General features: G+C 48.5%; 1 protein-coding gene across 1 annotated transcript; it reads right to left on the bottom strand.

The window, feature by feature from the left end:
- Positions 1-1960: 1960 nt before the first annotated feature.
- On the bottom strand, positions 1961-3584 carry LOC138568704 (myb-related transcription factor, partner of profilin-like). Its single transcript, XM_069646486.1, has 2 exons — positions 3164-3584; positions 1961-2745 (listed from the first exon to the last, which is right to left on the bottom strand). Exons 1-2 carry the CDS (start codon positions 3582-3584, stop codon positions 1961-1963), a joined length of 1206 nt encoding a protein of 401 aa, XP_069502587.1.
- Between the last annotated feature and the right edge of the window lie 13891 nt (positions 3585-17475).

Below are 17475 nucleotides of genomic sequence, written 5' to 3'. Positions count from 1 at the left end.
ATAGAAATGCGCACCACTATCCCCCCTCAACTGAGGGTGGAGTCTGTGCCCCACTTCCATGCCACAGGCACCTACCAGCACACAGAGGGCCCATGCATGGCATATCACAACCGTTCATTTCACGGACACAGAACCAAGTGCTGGATCACCTCCTGAAGCACACAAGGGACTACAAATCCCTACCATGGACTACCCAGGAGATATACGACACAAAAGTTGCCTTCCATGTATTAGCAGGAATGCCAAATTGCATAGGTGCCCTTGACTGCACCCACGTGGAGTTGCCGGATCCGCATGGCATGGAGGTGGCGTATCGCAACCACAAGCAATACCACTCCACCAACGTGCAGACGGTATGCAACGCAAGCAAGATCTTCACATATGGGTGGGTCGGACATCCAGGACCCACTCATGACTCAATGGCCCAGCTGAACTCCACGATACCCTGCCACATGGGGGAACATGCAGGATGACGTGCCTGGCTGCTTGGTGAGTTGTCTGACTGTACCATGCCAATGCATCGGTGTCATGAGGTGGGTGCCTGCATACTCAAACCTGGTTGAAATGTTGACGCCAGTGCACGATGTGCACCCCACCAAACACCGTGCCACAGAGCCAGTGTAACGGCACATGAGTACAGAATCCCACATTGATGAAGTAAGGCACACACCTAACACTACATGACCAACATGTCACAAGGCCACATACCACAACACATGCACCACTCATCGGCGGCCCTCACACACTGTAAGGGCATATAGGAAGACACACTGCATATGCACTATGTGGCTGCCTCCAGCATATCACCAGACCGGAAAGTCATCCCTGGGAGTGGATTGAACTGAGGCCAGCAGGGACACCACACTGCATCACCGGTTTGGCACACCCATAGGAGTGCTGGAAGTCACCATAGTACGGATCAGTGCAGTATGATGAATTTGCCACTGACTACAGCCAACACACCCAACTTCGGAATCTCACAGTACACAGCACTTCATGGATCTAACCCCAAGACTGCTGCATGCATAAACGATGCTTGTACTACAAGATGTGCGTGCCATAGTTCATAGACCATCTCGAAGATGCTACCCCCTACATCATTCCATTGCACTGGACACATAGCGGGGCCAGGAATGGGGTAAATGCATCCATGGACATGTGCGTATGGGCATAAATGACCTGCTGCCATGTAAGACTAGTTCAGTTCTCGACCATGACAGTCCAAACACTTACCTTCATTGCCTACACATGCCTACACATGCAGGTGATGGTGGCTGTCCCTTGACACCGTGGTTCAGGACCCCTGTCTGAAACCCACAGAACAGGCCCGAGGAGGCCTACAATACTGCCCATACCTGTGCACGTGTGGTGATGAAGCAGGCACTTGGCTTGTAGAAGGCACAAATGAGTTGCCTAAGATGGTCGGGTGGGGCACCCATCTACTGCAATGTGAAGTTGTCCAAGACCCCCATGTCATGTGTAATGGTGCACAAAATGTGCATCCCTTGGAATGTGCCCTGTCCCCTGACATGGGACTGCTAACACCAGATGAAGATGAAGTGTAGGAGGAGGAGGAAGGGGCAGGACAGCATCATGGTGCCGGTGCACAGGAGGGACATGTTGTGTGGCAAACATTGATTGGACATTAAAACCGAAACACAAGTCAGCAGAGGGTGGCATGACTTGGGGACATAGGGCACTGGGTGTGGGGATACTTGTACACCATGCACTGTCAGATATCATAATACACATGCTCAATGATGAATGTCCACACAGGTTTAACTTTGCAACACAAACGGTGTATTGAAATTTTAAGTGCATAAGTGTAAAACATACCCTCCACCTCCCACCCCCTCACCCCCAACTCCCCAACACACCCTCACCCCCCACCCCATCCCCCCCAACTCCCCAACAGTAGTCCAATGGTGTCCATCAAGGCCACATGTGGCAGCTATGCAAACTACTCCATGCTCCTGGGGCCCGGGGGAGGCATGTCCCGGCAGCGCTGTGAACGTAGTGAACGTCGCAGTGGGCTTGCCGGGGTTGAGCGACTGGTTGAAGGGGTGTCCTCTTGCTGAGCCGGCTGAGTAGGATGCGCAGCCTCAAGGGCATCAGCAATGCGTCCGAGGACTTCGCATAGGCGGTTTGTACTGTCCGTCACCACCTGCCGCATTGCCATTAGTTCCTCAAGCCACTCCACCCTGCCCTGGCGATTGTCTTGCATCACCTCAGTGATGAGGGCAGTGAGCTGTGCTGCACTCTGTGCATCAGTTGACGGGGTGTCATCCCTGAAGGGGATTGGGCTTACATGCCCTGACAGGTCTTCGACTGGGGGACTGGACACGGGATTGGCGTGTTCCTGTGCTTCTCCAGGTGCACATCGGCCAGGTGTGTCAGGCTCCCCTGAGTCGCTGCACGACACCTGTGGGTAATTGCTGGGCTCTGGGGTGTGGACGGTGGGGTATGAGTCCTCCTCTGACACTCCACAGATGGACATGGGGCTGTCCATTGTTTCCAGGGTTGCCGTGGCTGCCACCTCCCCAGCGATGCTGGACTCCTCGGACCTTGGGGCGGACAATGTACCTGGCGCCGATGAAGGGAGGGATGTGCGTGGTGCACCCTCCTTGGGCCTTGCAGGAGCCGGCATGGGTGTGTCCTTCCTGGCTGGTATGCGGCGGACCCTGCCTTTGCCCCTGGACGTGGTGGGACAGCTGGTCTCGGGCTCCTCGCTGTCATGCTCACTGCCTGTGGGGGTAGAAGAGAGGGACGGCATGAGTGATTATTTGAGACGCAAATTACATTCATGGCTACATTCACATATTCAGTAATTTGGGGTTTATGGCCTTTTGGGTATGCAACAGCACTACTTTCTATTCATGGGTGTGATATGTATGCAGATGTCGGAGTCACCCATCCTGGCCTGGTACTGTGCAGTCTGACTCGCACACTGGCCACCCAGCTGCACAGTGTGCATCATGGAATGTGCCAGTTTGTGCACTATGTGTGATGTGCGTTATGACCTTGCACTTGGGACTTGCTTGGGTGGCAGTTGGTTCGGCATGATTTGGATGGGGGGGAGGGCACCATGACAAGGTGCCTTCGCCGGCCCTTGGGAGTGTATATCATGTAATTGGCATTGGCAGTGTTGACTTTGGACACTCACCTCCATCAGCGGATGACGGCGCCCCACACTCCATGTTGCCGACGCCCTCTATGGATTCCGTTCTGATCAGTCCAGCACATGTCTCCTCCCATGGCATCAGTTTCATGGGGGAACTTGGGCCCCCTCCGGTCTGCTGTGCCTGGCTGCGGTTGGCGGAGAGGATGCTCCGCACCCTCAACCGCAGGTTATCCCACCGCTTGCGGCAGTCGTTTGAGGTGCGGAGTATGGTGCCGACTGCGCTCACCCTCTGGGCCACTAGTGCCCAGATGTTCTTTTTCCGGAGCACCAGCTCCCTGCGCATGTCCCAGCTGAACATGATGTCCGCATGCTCCTCAAGGGTGTCTACCATGACATACAACTCGTCCAGGCGTAATCGCTGCTTGCGGAGCCTTTCTGCTGTCTTCTTTGGGGCTTTTGGCATTCCTGCAGGGTGTGATGGCCTTTTCCAGGGCTCAAAATGCTCCCAAGGGTGCTGCCTGATGAGGATGGCAATGGATTGTGTTTTTAAAGATGGCCGCCGCGCTCCTTCCCGTTCCTGTGCGATGACGATATTTCCGGTTCCGTTATTTAACGGTGGCCGTAATTTACGGCAGCCATAATTTACGGCCACCGTTATTTGCGGACATCGCTGTTTCCACTTTGTTCTATGGCGGTATTGTTAGGTACGGCACGCATCATGTCGGTAAGTGCTTTTTCGAGCCCTTTTGCGGCATGCCGCTAGGTGCTTTACCGGCATGGCGCAAAGCTCGTTCCCGAGAAGTCGTAATGGGCCGCAATTAGCGGTCTGTGACCAGATCGGACACGTTCTTTGCTCCATGCCGGTAAAGGCCGGTACTTACCTCCAATCTCGGAATGACCCCCCATTGTCTTGTTTGCAGTGGCAGAGATTCATCCAGCTCGGACCGGGGGTAGAGGAGGCGATGACGGTAATGCCTGAGTGACTCTGGGGGATAGCAAGGCTGTTCGAGGGACACTCGTGGAGAACTTGTTGGCCCTGTGTATGTGGCAATGTTACTAGGGTCATTTTGACAACTTCATGAAAATAATGAAGCCCAAGGGAGTAATTCAAGAAAAGGATGTTATTGAGTTAAAAAAAAGGCCTACAAGGCCAAGAAACAAGGGGCATGGGCAGCAACGAGTTTTACGGCAGTAGAATTTTTCAAATGGACCAAAGGAGTCAAGAACTCCACAAAAAGCAATGTTATAAGGGCAGCCATGAAAGGCTGAGGGAGACTGAAATGCAGGGAGCCAGATCGCAGATGCCATTCACATTCCAAGACCTGAAAGAAATGATGAGCAAGATTGCACAGGTATGCGCCGACGAATACAAGATGATACTCTTCAGAGCAGCGTACGTCTTAGCATTTTTTGGGGCCTTTCGAGTAAGTGAAATTGCTGTGGCCAACAAGGCAGGTGATGGCCAAGGGGGCTTGAGGGAGGCCGGAGTGCCGTTACAGAAACATGAGATTAGTCTATTGCTGAGAAGGTCTAAAACGGATCAGGCAGGTAAAATGCAATGGGTCTGACTGCAGCGCATACAGCATGGCGGCTGCTGACCAGTTGGTTTGCTAAACAATTTTAGGGTTGTCAGACCTGTGGGTGCAAAAAACCAGTCTGGTCCACAGAAACGTGCTTCCATTAGCAGTTTTTCAGCTCCGGGCAGTGATGGCCACTCAGCCGGCATGGGGCAGCCTCCACGGCAGCAGGGTCAGTGGTGACCATTCAAGGAATTATGGATATCAGGCAATGGTAATCGGGTGCTCACAGTAAGTATGTCAGGATCGAAAGGATGTAGGGCACGCCAATGATGGTTATATATTTTCCCCCCTGTGATAGAGGATGCCACGAGTAGCAGGAAAGTAGCATGGGTGATTTGTAGCGAGAGCAGCAGAAAGGGTGAACTTCAGAATGAATAAAAGAAAAAGGGCCTTTGAAAAGACCGACATTCGATGGTTGGTAAGTGAGGTATGAGTTTGGACGAACTTGAGAGCATGATGAAGAGGTTGACCTAAAAGGAAGCTCCTCCCGAGACGATGGTTATTGATCTAGGTGGGAACGACCTGGCTCAGATGGGCAGGGTACCACTGCCGAGGGAAATGTGCTGCAATTTTTGATCCTTGAGCAAGGACCTGGGGGCGAATTGATTTGGTCTGAGATATGTAGGTTTTCTTGTAGAGGGGCAAAATCGCATGCAGCAGTGGAAAAGTCAAGGAAGAAATTGAATATGGCCATGGCAAGATTTTGCAGTGGGGCTGGCTTTGCAACGATTAGGCATGGGCTGATAAACCTGGGAGTGCCTGGCTACTATGAGAAGGACAGGGTTCACCTGTCAGAAATTGTGTTGGACCTCTTTTTATTGAATTTATGTAGACTCTTTAAGGGAGCGAGGTTGTGAATAGAAGGTACATTTTTACAATGATGGGGTGGCAAAGGTGCGAGAACCCCTTTTTGCTGTGGCGGTTATCCAGGCAATCGAGCAGTACCAAATCTAACCTCCTGATGGAGGCAAGGAGGACCAGGAGTAAATAGCCCCCTGTCAGATAAAGAGGTGCACCCCCTGTTTGGCTGTCAGTTTTCAGCCTTCACTCATGGAAAGCAAAGTATAACAGCGCTCCCCGCAGCCCAACAGTGGCGGCTGCCAATGTGTTTCGCCCTGAGCGGGAGGTTCGGAGAGGGAGACTCTAAGATGCTTGCTAAAGAGTTGATAAGAACAAAAAGAGAGCTGACAGGAGATGAATAAAATGATAAAAAGGAAAAAGGGGGGTTCCAATGCAATCAGAATCTGCATCCTGTGCCGTATGCTATGTAGTCGCACATGTGTGGTGTATGGATATGTGTGCGGGATTGACTTGCATGCCGGAATGCATGGTATGGATGGTAGAGGAGCTTTTGAGGGGGCACTGGCATTTTGCTGGGAAACATCCTCAACTTTGACCATCAGAATGAACCTCTGTGTGAGGAGACAAGAGTGCACTGAAAATGGGAGATCTGTTTGAGGGAGCACTTTTAAGGTGTAGTGATCCAGTCACTAAACCATCTGGAGGTTCTGGGCAAGAAACTATCGACTATTGATCAAGCCATCGATCCGTTAGGAAAGAGGCTGCCCCCAGGAAGCCAGGAGGCATAGAATGCCACGAATCACAGAAAAGGGGCTCCTTTTCTAATCCCCTGGAGCCCATAAAGAGTTGTACCACCAGGTGTAAAGGTATTTGCCAGATTTATAAACATGTTTTCAATGGGACTTTCCCATGTTAAAACATTTTGGTAAATCAGACCCATTACGTCTGGCTTTAAATTTATTTTTGCACTCCTGCGGATTTTGCACTTTTGGGTGGCGTAGCTGGAGAATAGACCGAAATTGAGGTGTCCGCCTCCCCAAATCGCTGCACCTTCCAAGAATCCATTCATTACCACCAGCATCTGATTTTGATGCTGGCGTTAATGCGCAGGTTGCCTACGGAATCCGCAGGCTTTTAATACATTCTACAAAGCCCGCGAGTTCCATAGGAATCCATGATGAATGCCCCCTGGCGTGTGTAGATGGCAGAAGGCCTTCGCGCTTGTTGGCACTACGAAGTCCAAATAATGTACACAAGGCCAGGTCCGCCCAGAATGGGTTCGATTTTTTGCACTTCGGAGTGCAAACAAGGAAAACTGCCTCCGTGCAACATGCACTGTTTTCAAAATGAGCCCCACCCTTCACAGAGCCTCTTAGCTGAGAGATGAGTTAGAATAGGTTGGGAGGAACCAGACAGTGACGTCATGCGCTAGTGAGGCTATTGAGGCACATGTCCGCCAGTGGCGCAACTCGGTCCCAGAGTTGAGGACAGAGAGGCTACCTTTTTCAATTCACCACTTGAGGTGTGCTCTATGCTGTTTATTCTGGGAACACTCAAACATGAACTTTAATGTAGCTATTGCAAGGAACTAGTCATGCTTGCATATTCAGGTGGTCACTGCTGACTCTGACATGGCTGAGAGCAGAAGTTCCAGCAGATGCACCAACAAGCTGCACCCAACCTCCATGCACCAAAGAGAACTGTTGAGAGGCTCTACACGCGAAGAGAGAGCAGAAGAGCCAAGTGGGCTGCAGAGGTGGCCACCACCCCCTTTGGAGCCCACCTCCGTCTCAGTGCACCACCTTGCTCCCAATGCATCACGCTGCCATTGCAGGATACCCCTTAACAGAGAGGTGTTTATGGGAGGGCAAAATGGAACTTGCCCCGGGCCCCCACCTTGGAGGGGGGAGGGCACAAGGCTGTCTGATCTAAAGAAGTAAAATTCCATTGTTCACCAGACTTAAATAGCACACATTAGGATATTTTATGGGGTGCTGCTGAGGCTCTAATCCTATCGCCTGCCGGTTGTTGACAAGTACTTTCTGCCTTGATCAATTCATCATGTAATGTTTCTGTGTTCACTATAGTATGCATAGTCTGTGTGTTCACTACTGCACAACTCCTGTAGCATTTTGTTCTTCCTGGGGAAATTAGGTTGATTGTGTACAATAGCCAAAGCTGAAATTCATATTGATAAATTGAGTGCCACAATAGTTCAAAAATTAGCTCAGTGTGTTAAGCACTCATTGCAGAGATATGTTTTTATATACAAGATTAGAATAGCACATTCCAGCAAGGCTGGCTGAGCCTTTCCTATGACTGAAGTGTATAAACCTGCCTGCATATGTACTTGGTTTTGTAGCACAACCGGTGATATTATCAGCAATGTACCTGCACCAGATAGAAGTTGCTATAAAAAGGAACATGTCATCTGTATGGTGAAGGTCTAGAAGTTGGTTTGTTCAGAAGGGGTGTTGTAAAACCTAGGCAATCACTTCCAGCAATGAGCATAAACGGTTAGTCCAAGAGGTGAATAAGTATACAAATTCAAGACTATGGAACAACATCGTCCATGTTTGTATCCTGGATTTGACAGCAGATGATACAGTGATCCTGGTCAAATAATCTAATATCTCTTACATTACTGCGCTGTCTTCTGTGAGGTTTGCCTTCTCTCATTCTGGTAACATCGTTTAGCCCATTGCTTGATATTTTTTCTTTTATAGGCCATTTGAGTGGGAGGGGTGGTAGACAGAAGAGAGCGGACCAGAATTTGTAGGCCTCGGGTAAGCATATAAGCATATTTTAAAGTACAGAAAGAGCTTGGGGTAATTGTGAGCCTCTCTGCGCCAGGCTAGGCCAATAGCAAGGCTTTGGTCTGTCGCTACTGCGGGGGCACTAATGGTTTATACAACCATTAAACTGTGTTACCAATTTGTGTGCTACTTTACATATGCTTGTGAGAACAGTTTACTTTGTGCCCAAGTTTGATAAAGAGCAACGTCAGCTCGAAACACATGGGACAAAGGGGGCACACTTTCAACAAAGACACCATATGACGTTTCTAGTACGATACTTCATTTTCAGTGATCTTGGCACAACACCCAGGGCAACCAGTTACAAGCATATTTCAAGGTATGCCGATTTGACACAAAGAATTGTTTGCTTTTTCGTAAAAGTGAAAGGTTTTTATGCAATTTCACAAGCAAGTGTTTTGGAAGTATTTAAAGCTTTAAAATAAAAAAGACAAACCCAGATTAAATCTGTTAAATCTCATCAGTTGGTAGGCTGGTATCTATTTACTTACCTTGATGATGGAGAGAATGAAGCTAGAATCATTCCCATTTAGCGAAAAACAGCCTTGTATAATATTTTGTTTTAAAAAACTGTCATGTTTGGAAATGTGATTTGTGCACTTTACAAGTCTGTTTTATAAAATAAGATTATTTTAGTTCATGGTAAGAACTGGAAAAGAAAGTGTTCAAATGCAGAAATTGCAGAGTTGGCACAAATCCCAGCTTCACCCCACAACCAATGTGAAATCCTCGGCATCTCATTTAATCTTGTATTGCCAACCTCTGAACATTGCCAGTCCCTAAACCTTTCAATATGGTCAGCCTTCCGAGCGATTTCCTTCTCCGGGTATGACCTTGAAAAAAGCCTCGCTCGTTGGTTCACTGGCTAGAGTGTTGCATCCACTATAATAGTGAGCATTGATATATTGCACACCACAGGAGCGTGTTCTTTTACTCTCTATGGCAACACTATTTGACAACCATATCCCACTGCTAATCTCAGTCTGTCTGGATACAGATACCATCCAGGTAGCTTCTAATCTACATCCACTATCCATGCTAGAGTATGGGTAGCTTTCTCCTTCCTTCCAATTGATCTCTTCTATCCAGGCTTGAGCACTTTTGCATTCTGTGAGAAAGCTAATGTGAGTTCTTGTCTATTCTGTGTTACAAGTACATTTTACATATGGTCCTGGATTAATACTAGAGTCTGCATACCTTCCTGGATGCTTTTGATAAAAAGTATCCTGTAGCTACACTAGAACAGAAGTTAACTCTTCGTAGACTTCTAATGTTGGCCTTCAAATGCTACTTGTTTAACATTCTGATTAGAGCAATAATGGAGATGGTAGGGGGTCTTAAAAGGAGTAAACATGCTTAGTTTGAATGCTCCGAGGCAGCATATCATCCTATACGTTATAGGTTGTGATCGCAACGAGGGGGCGGGGGAGTGCGCGCAGATATTCTTGATCAATTCATTCCTTTGGTTTGGTGGAGGGGGGCCCCAAAGATGTCAGTGCCCAGGGCCCCAAAAGTGCTTAAGATGACCCTGCCCCTTAATAAACACATGTGTGTGCGAATGAGCAACAAAGGCCCTCCCTGCCACTGCTGCATTCCCAACGTCTTCCTCCCTTGGCTTCCTGTGAGGGGCGTGTCCTGCTGCCTCTAAGCCCTACTGGACCAAAGGGAACCCCGATGGCTAAAGCAGATCACAGTGCAAGTGAAGGTGCGTTTAAAAGGGTTTGTATGCGTGGTTCGAAAGTTATGAATGTATGCAATGGGTGTTTGTATGTGTCAGTTTTAATGGGCGTGTGTGTGTGTATGTGTGTGCACGCGCAATGGGCCAAGTAAATCTGTGTGCCTGTGCGCATGTGTCTGCATGACTGAATGAGTGTGTGTGTGACTGAGTGAGCATGCCTGCAAGGCTTGCAAGTATATGTTTCATTTGGCGGGGTCCGGGAGCCACAGGGTGAACCAGCATCATGCAAGCGAAATGCAGTGTCACCGCTGATAAAAATTGTGGGCGTAGCTTAACGAAAATGAACTACAGTGAAAATGCTGAAATATACTGTGGGCCCAGATTCATGAAAGTAAGGTATAATGACAATACTGCCGTATATTTGGGGTACAGCTTGAAGAAAGGGATTTAACCTGCCAATTCTGGCATATGCTGAGGGTGCAGCATCATGCAAAGTGATTCACAGTAAGAATGCCCTCATATATTGTGGGTGGAACATCTTCAGTTATTTGCAGTGACAAAACCTAGATTTTTTGTGGGCGCAGCTTCTTGAAAGTAATTCACAGTGACAATGGTGAAATATATACTGAGGGTGCAGCATCATGGAAGTGATTTACAGTGATTGTCATACATTGTGGCGACCCTAACAACATCAAAGTTATTTAGAATGAAAATGCCACCAGTGATTTACTGTCGGAATGTCTGCATATGTTGTGGGTACAACATCAATAAAGTGATTTACAGTAACAATACTGGCATATATTTTGAGTGCAGCGTCATAAAAGTGATTTACAATGGCAATTCTGCCATAAAACACCAAATAAGGGCATGCACTTTTGCTGGGGCCAGCTCTGGGCTCCTGGTTAATGCTTTCGGGAACTGGAACTGGTAGGAACGAAAATCTGGGCTGCCCAATACCAATCCACATTTCTCTCACTGAACGTCTTGTTTCGGGCAAATGTGGGGTAGGTGGATGTCTATGACTGAACAGCCCTTACCTGTTTGAAGTTACCAATTGCACCACTGGGGAGTTGCTATCGAAGCCCTTAATTGAAGCACCAACTTCTTTATTAAATTAACTCATTAGAAAATTAAGTATTTCCTATGTAGTAGACGCCCTGTCCGCTTGCTGTTTCACAGATGCTGCATATGCAGGTGTGAACGTGATATCTATACGTTATACTTAAGTTATCTCTGGCATTGTCACAACCGTAGCCTCACTGAAAAGTCAGCATATGCCTTTTCATCTGCCTGGACCTTGGTACAACAACAATGCCAAAGCCCCCAACACATTGATGCAACTTCAAACACATTACGGCTGTACAGTCACAGGCATCCACCTACCACACATCTGCCCAGCAACAGACATCCACCTCCCCAACGTCGTATTTTTGTGCGGAAGTCATTCAACTCGGGCAGAGAGCCACTGTGTGTAAGTACAAAACTGGCACTTCAACGTTATGATTAGAAAACCTCATGCAGCACCATTTTGTTTTGCAATACGCCTACATTAATGTATTTATTTAATTTATTTATTAAGCACTAGAGACGAAGGCCCTGAGGCATAGGAGTGCTGCACCAAGACATACAACAGAGAACAGAAAATAGTGAGAGGTAAAAGGTGTAGACCGAGGGGCTAGGGTGCGTCAGGCATCCCAGGGATTATTCAAAATGGACCGTTTTCAGCTTTCGTTTGTAGATAGAAAGGCTAGGGCAAAGGCGGAGATCAAGCGGAAGGGTATTCCACAAATGCGGAGTAGAAAATGGGAAAGAGACATTCTGTACCAGGACCAATTTGGCTTTCGGTACCCAAAGTAGTCCTGAGTTGTTTGACCTCAGGCAGCATCTGTCAGGGAGCCATTTCAGCTTGTCTGCCAGGAAGGATGGACTCGGGCCAAAAAGGCAGACGTGTGCTATGCAGAGGGTGCGATACTGGATTCTCTTGACGATGGGCAGCCAGTGCAGTTCTCTCCGGGCAGACACATGATCCGATTTGCATAGTCCCATTACCGCCCTTACAGCATTATTCTGCACCACTTGCAGATGATTAAGTTCACCTTTGCCCACACCCAACAGACTGCTAGCACAGTAGTCCAGTCGGCTACCAATGATGGCCCTGGCCACTGTGGCACGGCTGGATATGTCTAGGAAGGGCCTGATTTGCGTCAGATGTTTGATCTAGTAAGAGCCATTAGAAACCAGACAGCCAATGCTATTGTATGTGTCACTAGACAGTGGAATGTGTACCGACAAAAGAGACAAACGGTATTGAAGAGGCATGGGTAAATATGGAAGTTGAGTAGGGCCTATGTGTCAAGAGGAGAAGGCATGAGATATGCAAATGGGTTAGGCCAGCAATAGGTAATCCAGGGCAAAGCTGGGGACCATGAAGTGTCGAAGGTTCACAAGATGGTAGAAAATGACCAGGCAATCATATGGAACTCAGATGGCCGACACATATGTATTTTAACTATTTTTGGAACCAGCTCCAAAACTAAAACTATGCAATCAACATTTATGACACTAGAAATCATTCCAAATCGTGTAAAGGTGGAAGTACTAGGGTACAAATCAGTGAACCCCACCTTACTCCTGAAAGGCAGCCCATACCATCTTCCTCCTCCTTTTTTAGTGCACATAGTTGCTGATGGGTGAGGCGGCACCACTCCTGGCTCCAGGAGACACTCTCTGGGGACAGTTTACACCTTGTGTATAAGATTCGCCCTGCCAGCCCCTCACTCTTCCTGGAAGGCCAGCGCTCACATGTAGATAAATATTGCATTCCTGTAGCCATGGTTCATTTTCAGCTCTTAAACACAGCTTTCCAAGTGGCTGCGGCAGGGACCAGTGCCTAGTAAGGGGCCAGTGATACTGCACATTCGAAGTGTTGGTTCTATTGGACTGTCCATCCCATCCCCGTTCTTCAACACTTTAATTCACTGTCCACTTGCTTCTCTTTACCTTCCTCCAACCTCAGTAACTCATTTAGGTCAAGGCGTGGTGCATCTGGTGTGTTGGAGCCCATCAAGAAATTCACATGCCACCTTTGTCTTGCCTGCCCTTCATCTCACTGTCTAGAACCCTGTTATGATTAAAGATGAGGCGTAGGCAAGCCAGGTACGTTACGTTCTTGTATATTTTTTCTGGATGCAGCTTAGGTCTAGTGCGAGGGCACGGGATCCCCATCCGGCAAACTGCTCCTCTCCAACTGTCACTCTCCGAACGCCCAGCCCCTCACGCGCACACCAGCACATCACACGCATACCACATACCAGGGTTCTAAAAACCCGATACAACACTACAACACTTCTCCCCCCGAAAAAAAGGCCATCAAAAACCAACACAACACTCTTCCCCTGTTAAAGGCCATCAACCAATACAACACTACCAATACAACACTTCAACACTACTCCCCCTGTAAAAAGGCCAACAATCCAACACAACACCTACCAGGGGAACACCAACTAACCTCACCACGGAGAACTCCTGCCAACCCCTGACACATGGCCACTGTGCAAAATGAAAAAAAGTGTCTGCAGATAGATTTATACGCGTATATATACATACAAATGTATATATATATATATATATATATATATATAGACAACAAGAAATGAAACATCCCTGCTGAACCAAAAATGAACTTCACGCCGACCACTAATTGGCACCCCACCTGCACAAACACGCAATGAATCAGATACCCCATGTTCAACCACCAACTACACAGACACTGCTACCACCAACCACCAACGCACCGCTTTCTAACTTCCTCCCAAACAGAACAACACCATGACTCAACAAAGAACACCATAACAGGACCCAAAACCCCTCGAGGCCAGAAAACAACAAAAAGAACATCCACCTGTCCTGAGATGCCCGTCAGAACTAGGCCTGCCACACCTAACTTCCCTTCAAAATGACAACTGAAACTAACCAACCGAAACCTTCAGTGCACAAACTTCCTTCCGCTCCGAGCTGCCCCCGAGGCCTCGAACCTTTCATGCCTGAGCACAAACCGAGCTCTAACACAGAGCAACAACAAGCACAATAACCCAAAACGGTCCCAAAATTCCCAAGATCTAACAGAAAACTCAACTGAGCCAATTAAACGCTCGAAAGAAACAACTAGCACTGTCTCCACCCAGCCATTAGGGCCTACTAAATGAAACATGACTCTAAATCATAGCCTCCAACACCAAAGTGACATAAAAAGACCAAATCTCTTACTCTCACGTGACCAAGTCACAGCTTCTAACTTCAACGTGACCCCAAGTCACAGCCTTTAACTCAAATGGCACACCGTAGCCAAAAGTGCAAGATGACCCCTACATACCAATTTCTACCGTCGCACCCATAACAGTACACCCACACCACCATTTAACCTACCTCCACAAATTCAAAGGTCACGCAACAGAACCGGGCCGGTATCCCGCCACGCCCCAAGGAACACGGCCTAATCACGGCTCAACCCCTTGAGCGTTTACACAAATTTGCATGCACAACCCCATGCAGGATTCCCACCTCAACATTGAAACCACCCGGCTTCCAATGCACACACCTCTGTTAGCACGCACACCACAGAACAGGCATACAACCATGGACACAACTGCTTGCAACCAACAACCCCTATAGCCATACACCTTAAGGGTTGCACCACGATGTCCCGAGGATTCCTGTTAACAGGAAACGCCAGATCTCCACCCTCAAGTCCGTCCCACCTGAAAAGGAAAAACAATAATGTAATGCTCACAATACAAACTCCATTAATTTCTTCTCTCATCCCCCCAGCGGTACACCATGAAAATCTACAATAACTTGGATACTAAATTCCCACACATGTTAAACCGAAATTACACACAGAGAAGGGCCACAGCGTGAACACTTATACTCACTCACACACCACACAGGCCCGACACTACATCACCTTACTAAACTAAGAGGCCACTACAGGAACATCCACTCAGCACACACATACTGGCCTCACCACGTCTCGTTACCTAGTCCTCAGCCAATGCGAGGTCGTTCAACCTCATGTAAAAGTCCCATAACTCCAGATCAAACTCCTTCAGGGTCTTCAGCAAGGCACCACAACTGTCACAATAAAGCTTACAAAAGTCGACCTCCATCCCGCAAACATTACACGTCCACATACACGACTTCTTCCCATGATACAGTGAAGCGTACTCCATTCTGCTGTGGATGCCTCCCAACTTCCTTTTAGGTGCAAATCCACTTTCTTCACCTCCGATGGGAACTCCATGCACGCTCTCCTGCTCCTGTGCACCACATGACGTTATGCTGCTGACGCGATCCGGAAACACATCGGTCGTTGGTGCTCCACATTCCAGATCGACACTCGCCACGTTGCGTTCCAGAGGACAAACTAGGGGTGGCGACGTCATCATGGTAAATGCTGTTTCTTCAGGGGCAACATGCCTGTCGCACAAACCACGGCCTGAAAGTCCCAACTGCCGCTCTGTGTCACCTATAGCTGTTTTGTGCACCAGGAAGACACTCCGGTAACTCCGAGTTCATGTTGCTGGCACTTGGCACCCGGCACCACTCGCCTTGGCACACGGCACCACTCGGCCAAACCAGTGGCTTGCAAACTCAGAAAGCTCAACTGCCCCGTCCTCTATTCCAGACCGCAGCACAACGGACCACCAATCTCCACAACGGTCCTCCTCTAATGTTCACTCAGGGGAACGGCAAAGCGCCACTTATGCTCCTGCCAATTCTACGCACCTCCTGGCACGACGTTTGCCCGGAAATCCATCTCCGCCCAACTCAACAGGGCATGACTGGAAACCACCAAGCCAGTCGATGTGTATATGATCCCGATACGTTCAGTGCTAGCCCCCGGGCCAAGAACTAGACCCATCTTCAGCGCTACCGTCAGGACACCCACTCAGGGAACGCCGACTTGTAGGCGCTCAGCTCTGCCGGACGGGGTATGATGTGGAGGGAGGTGTCCTCACTGATTCTGCCCCCTCTGCAGCAGACACTTCAAGATCCTCATCGCCAGTGTTATGATTAAAGATGAGGCGTAGGCAAGCCAGGTACGTTCATGTATATTTATTCTGGATGCAGCTTAGGTCTAGTGTGAGGGCACCGGCACCCCGTCCGGCAAACTGCTCCTCTCCAACTGTCACTCTCCGAACGCCCAGCCCCTCGCAAGCGCACACCAGCGCATCACACGTGCACCACATAGCAGGGATCTAAAAACCCAATACAACACTACAACAAACCCCCATGCATAGCGCAGAATCGTTCTAAAACCAGGTGAGAAGTGCTCAGGGACAATTTAATTTTGGTCTGTGGCTGTGTGCACTGTGTGAGAGGAGTTTGAGGCTTGTGCAAGACACACAGGTAGGCTTCTGGAAGATAGTACCAGAGATTGTGGCCCTTGCCCTGATCGCCTGACAAATAGCTGACAAATGCTGTCGTTGTGTGGCAAAGGTCCCAGATGCCCACATAGAACAGCACCTGAGCAAGTTAGAGTGATATTTTAGACTATTCCCACCCTGACTGCCAACCAACATACCAAGGAAGTTGAAATTGGTGGATTATAGAGAGGGGTGGATGATGTTAGTGTTAAGGGTCTTAAAATGCAAGATAGGTTGCTGTTGTGCTGATGCATGCAGACTGGATGTACCCTGAGCCCTGCATATGGGTGAGTTTCAATTGTTTCTCGAGAGCATAGAGGCTTTTATTTCCATATCTGAGCCTTATATGCCAATGTCCTTGGGATGCCTTGGTCACGGCTGTGGCATACAGGTTGTTTGCAGAGCTCGAGTGTTCCTTTGTTTGATGTCTTTGGGAGGCTGTTACCAGACCAAGCAGGATGCCAAAACCATGTGATTTTGCTCTACTAGGTTTATCAAGTGAGTATTTAAAATATATTAAACATGGGTATGCAGGAATCTCTCACACAAAAAGCTATAGGAACCCCACTAACTGTTAGCATGATCTACTTTAGGTAGGTTATAGGAACCCCACTAACTGTTAGCATGATCTACTTCAGCTACATGTCTCTCCTGCCTAGGCAGGTGGACTGGCCCCTCTGCCTTTGGTGGCAAAGGTCCAGTCCTCATGTTCTTTGCTGATTGTTCCTCCTACCCACATTTGGGGCTGCATGCTCACTGAGTTCCTGAACCCTCTGCTTCCTCAGTTTCTAGAGTTGCTGGTAGGGTGAGCCACCTCCTTCTTCTCTTGCGTTGAAGGCTAAGGGGTTGCCAAACCCTTTTCTTCCCAGGGTTTTTATGTGTGGGTTTTTTGGATCCTGAACCTCTGGGTTAATGCTAAGTCCTTCCGAGAACAAGTGCCGGTAATTGTGGCCACCAAGGAGAGCAAGAGAAGGTTCTCCTTGAGCAGAATGCGTTAATCCTAGTCTGCAACTCATTACTTCTTCCCGACCTAAATTGACCATACTCCTACTGA

This window comes from Ambystoma mexicanum, chromosome 2q, assembly GCF_040938575.1.
Source record: "Ambystoma mexicanum isolate Mex_15411 chromosome 2q, UKY_AmexF1_1, whole genome shotgun sequence".
Lineage (NCBI taxonomy): Eukaryota > Metazoa > Chordata > Amphibia > Caudata > Ambystomatidae > Ambystoma > Ambystoma mexicanum.
Note: the sequence above shows the minus strand (reverse complement) of the source record. Positions and strands in the feature narration are given on the sequence as shown.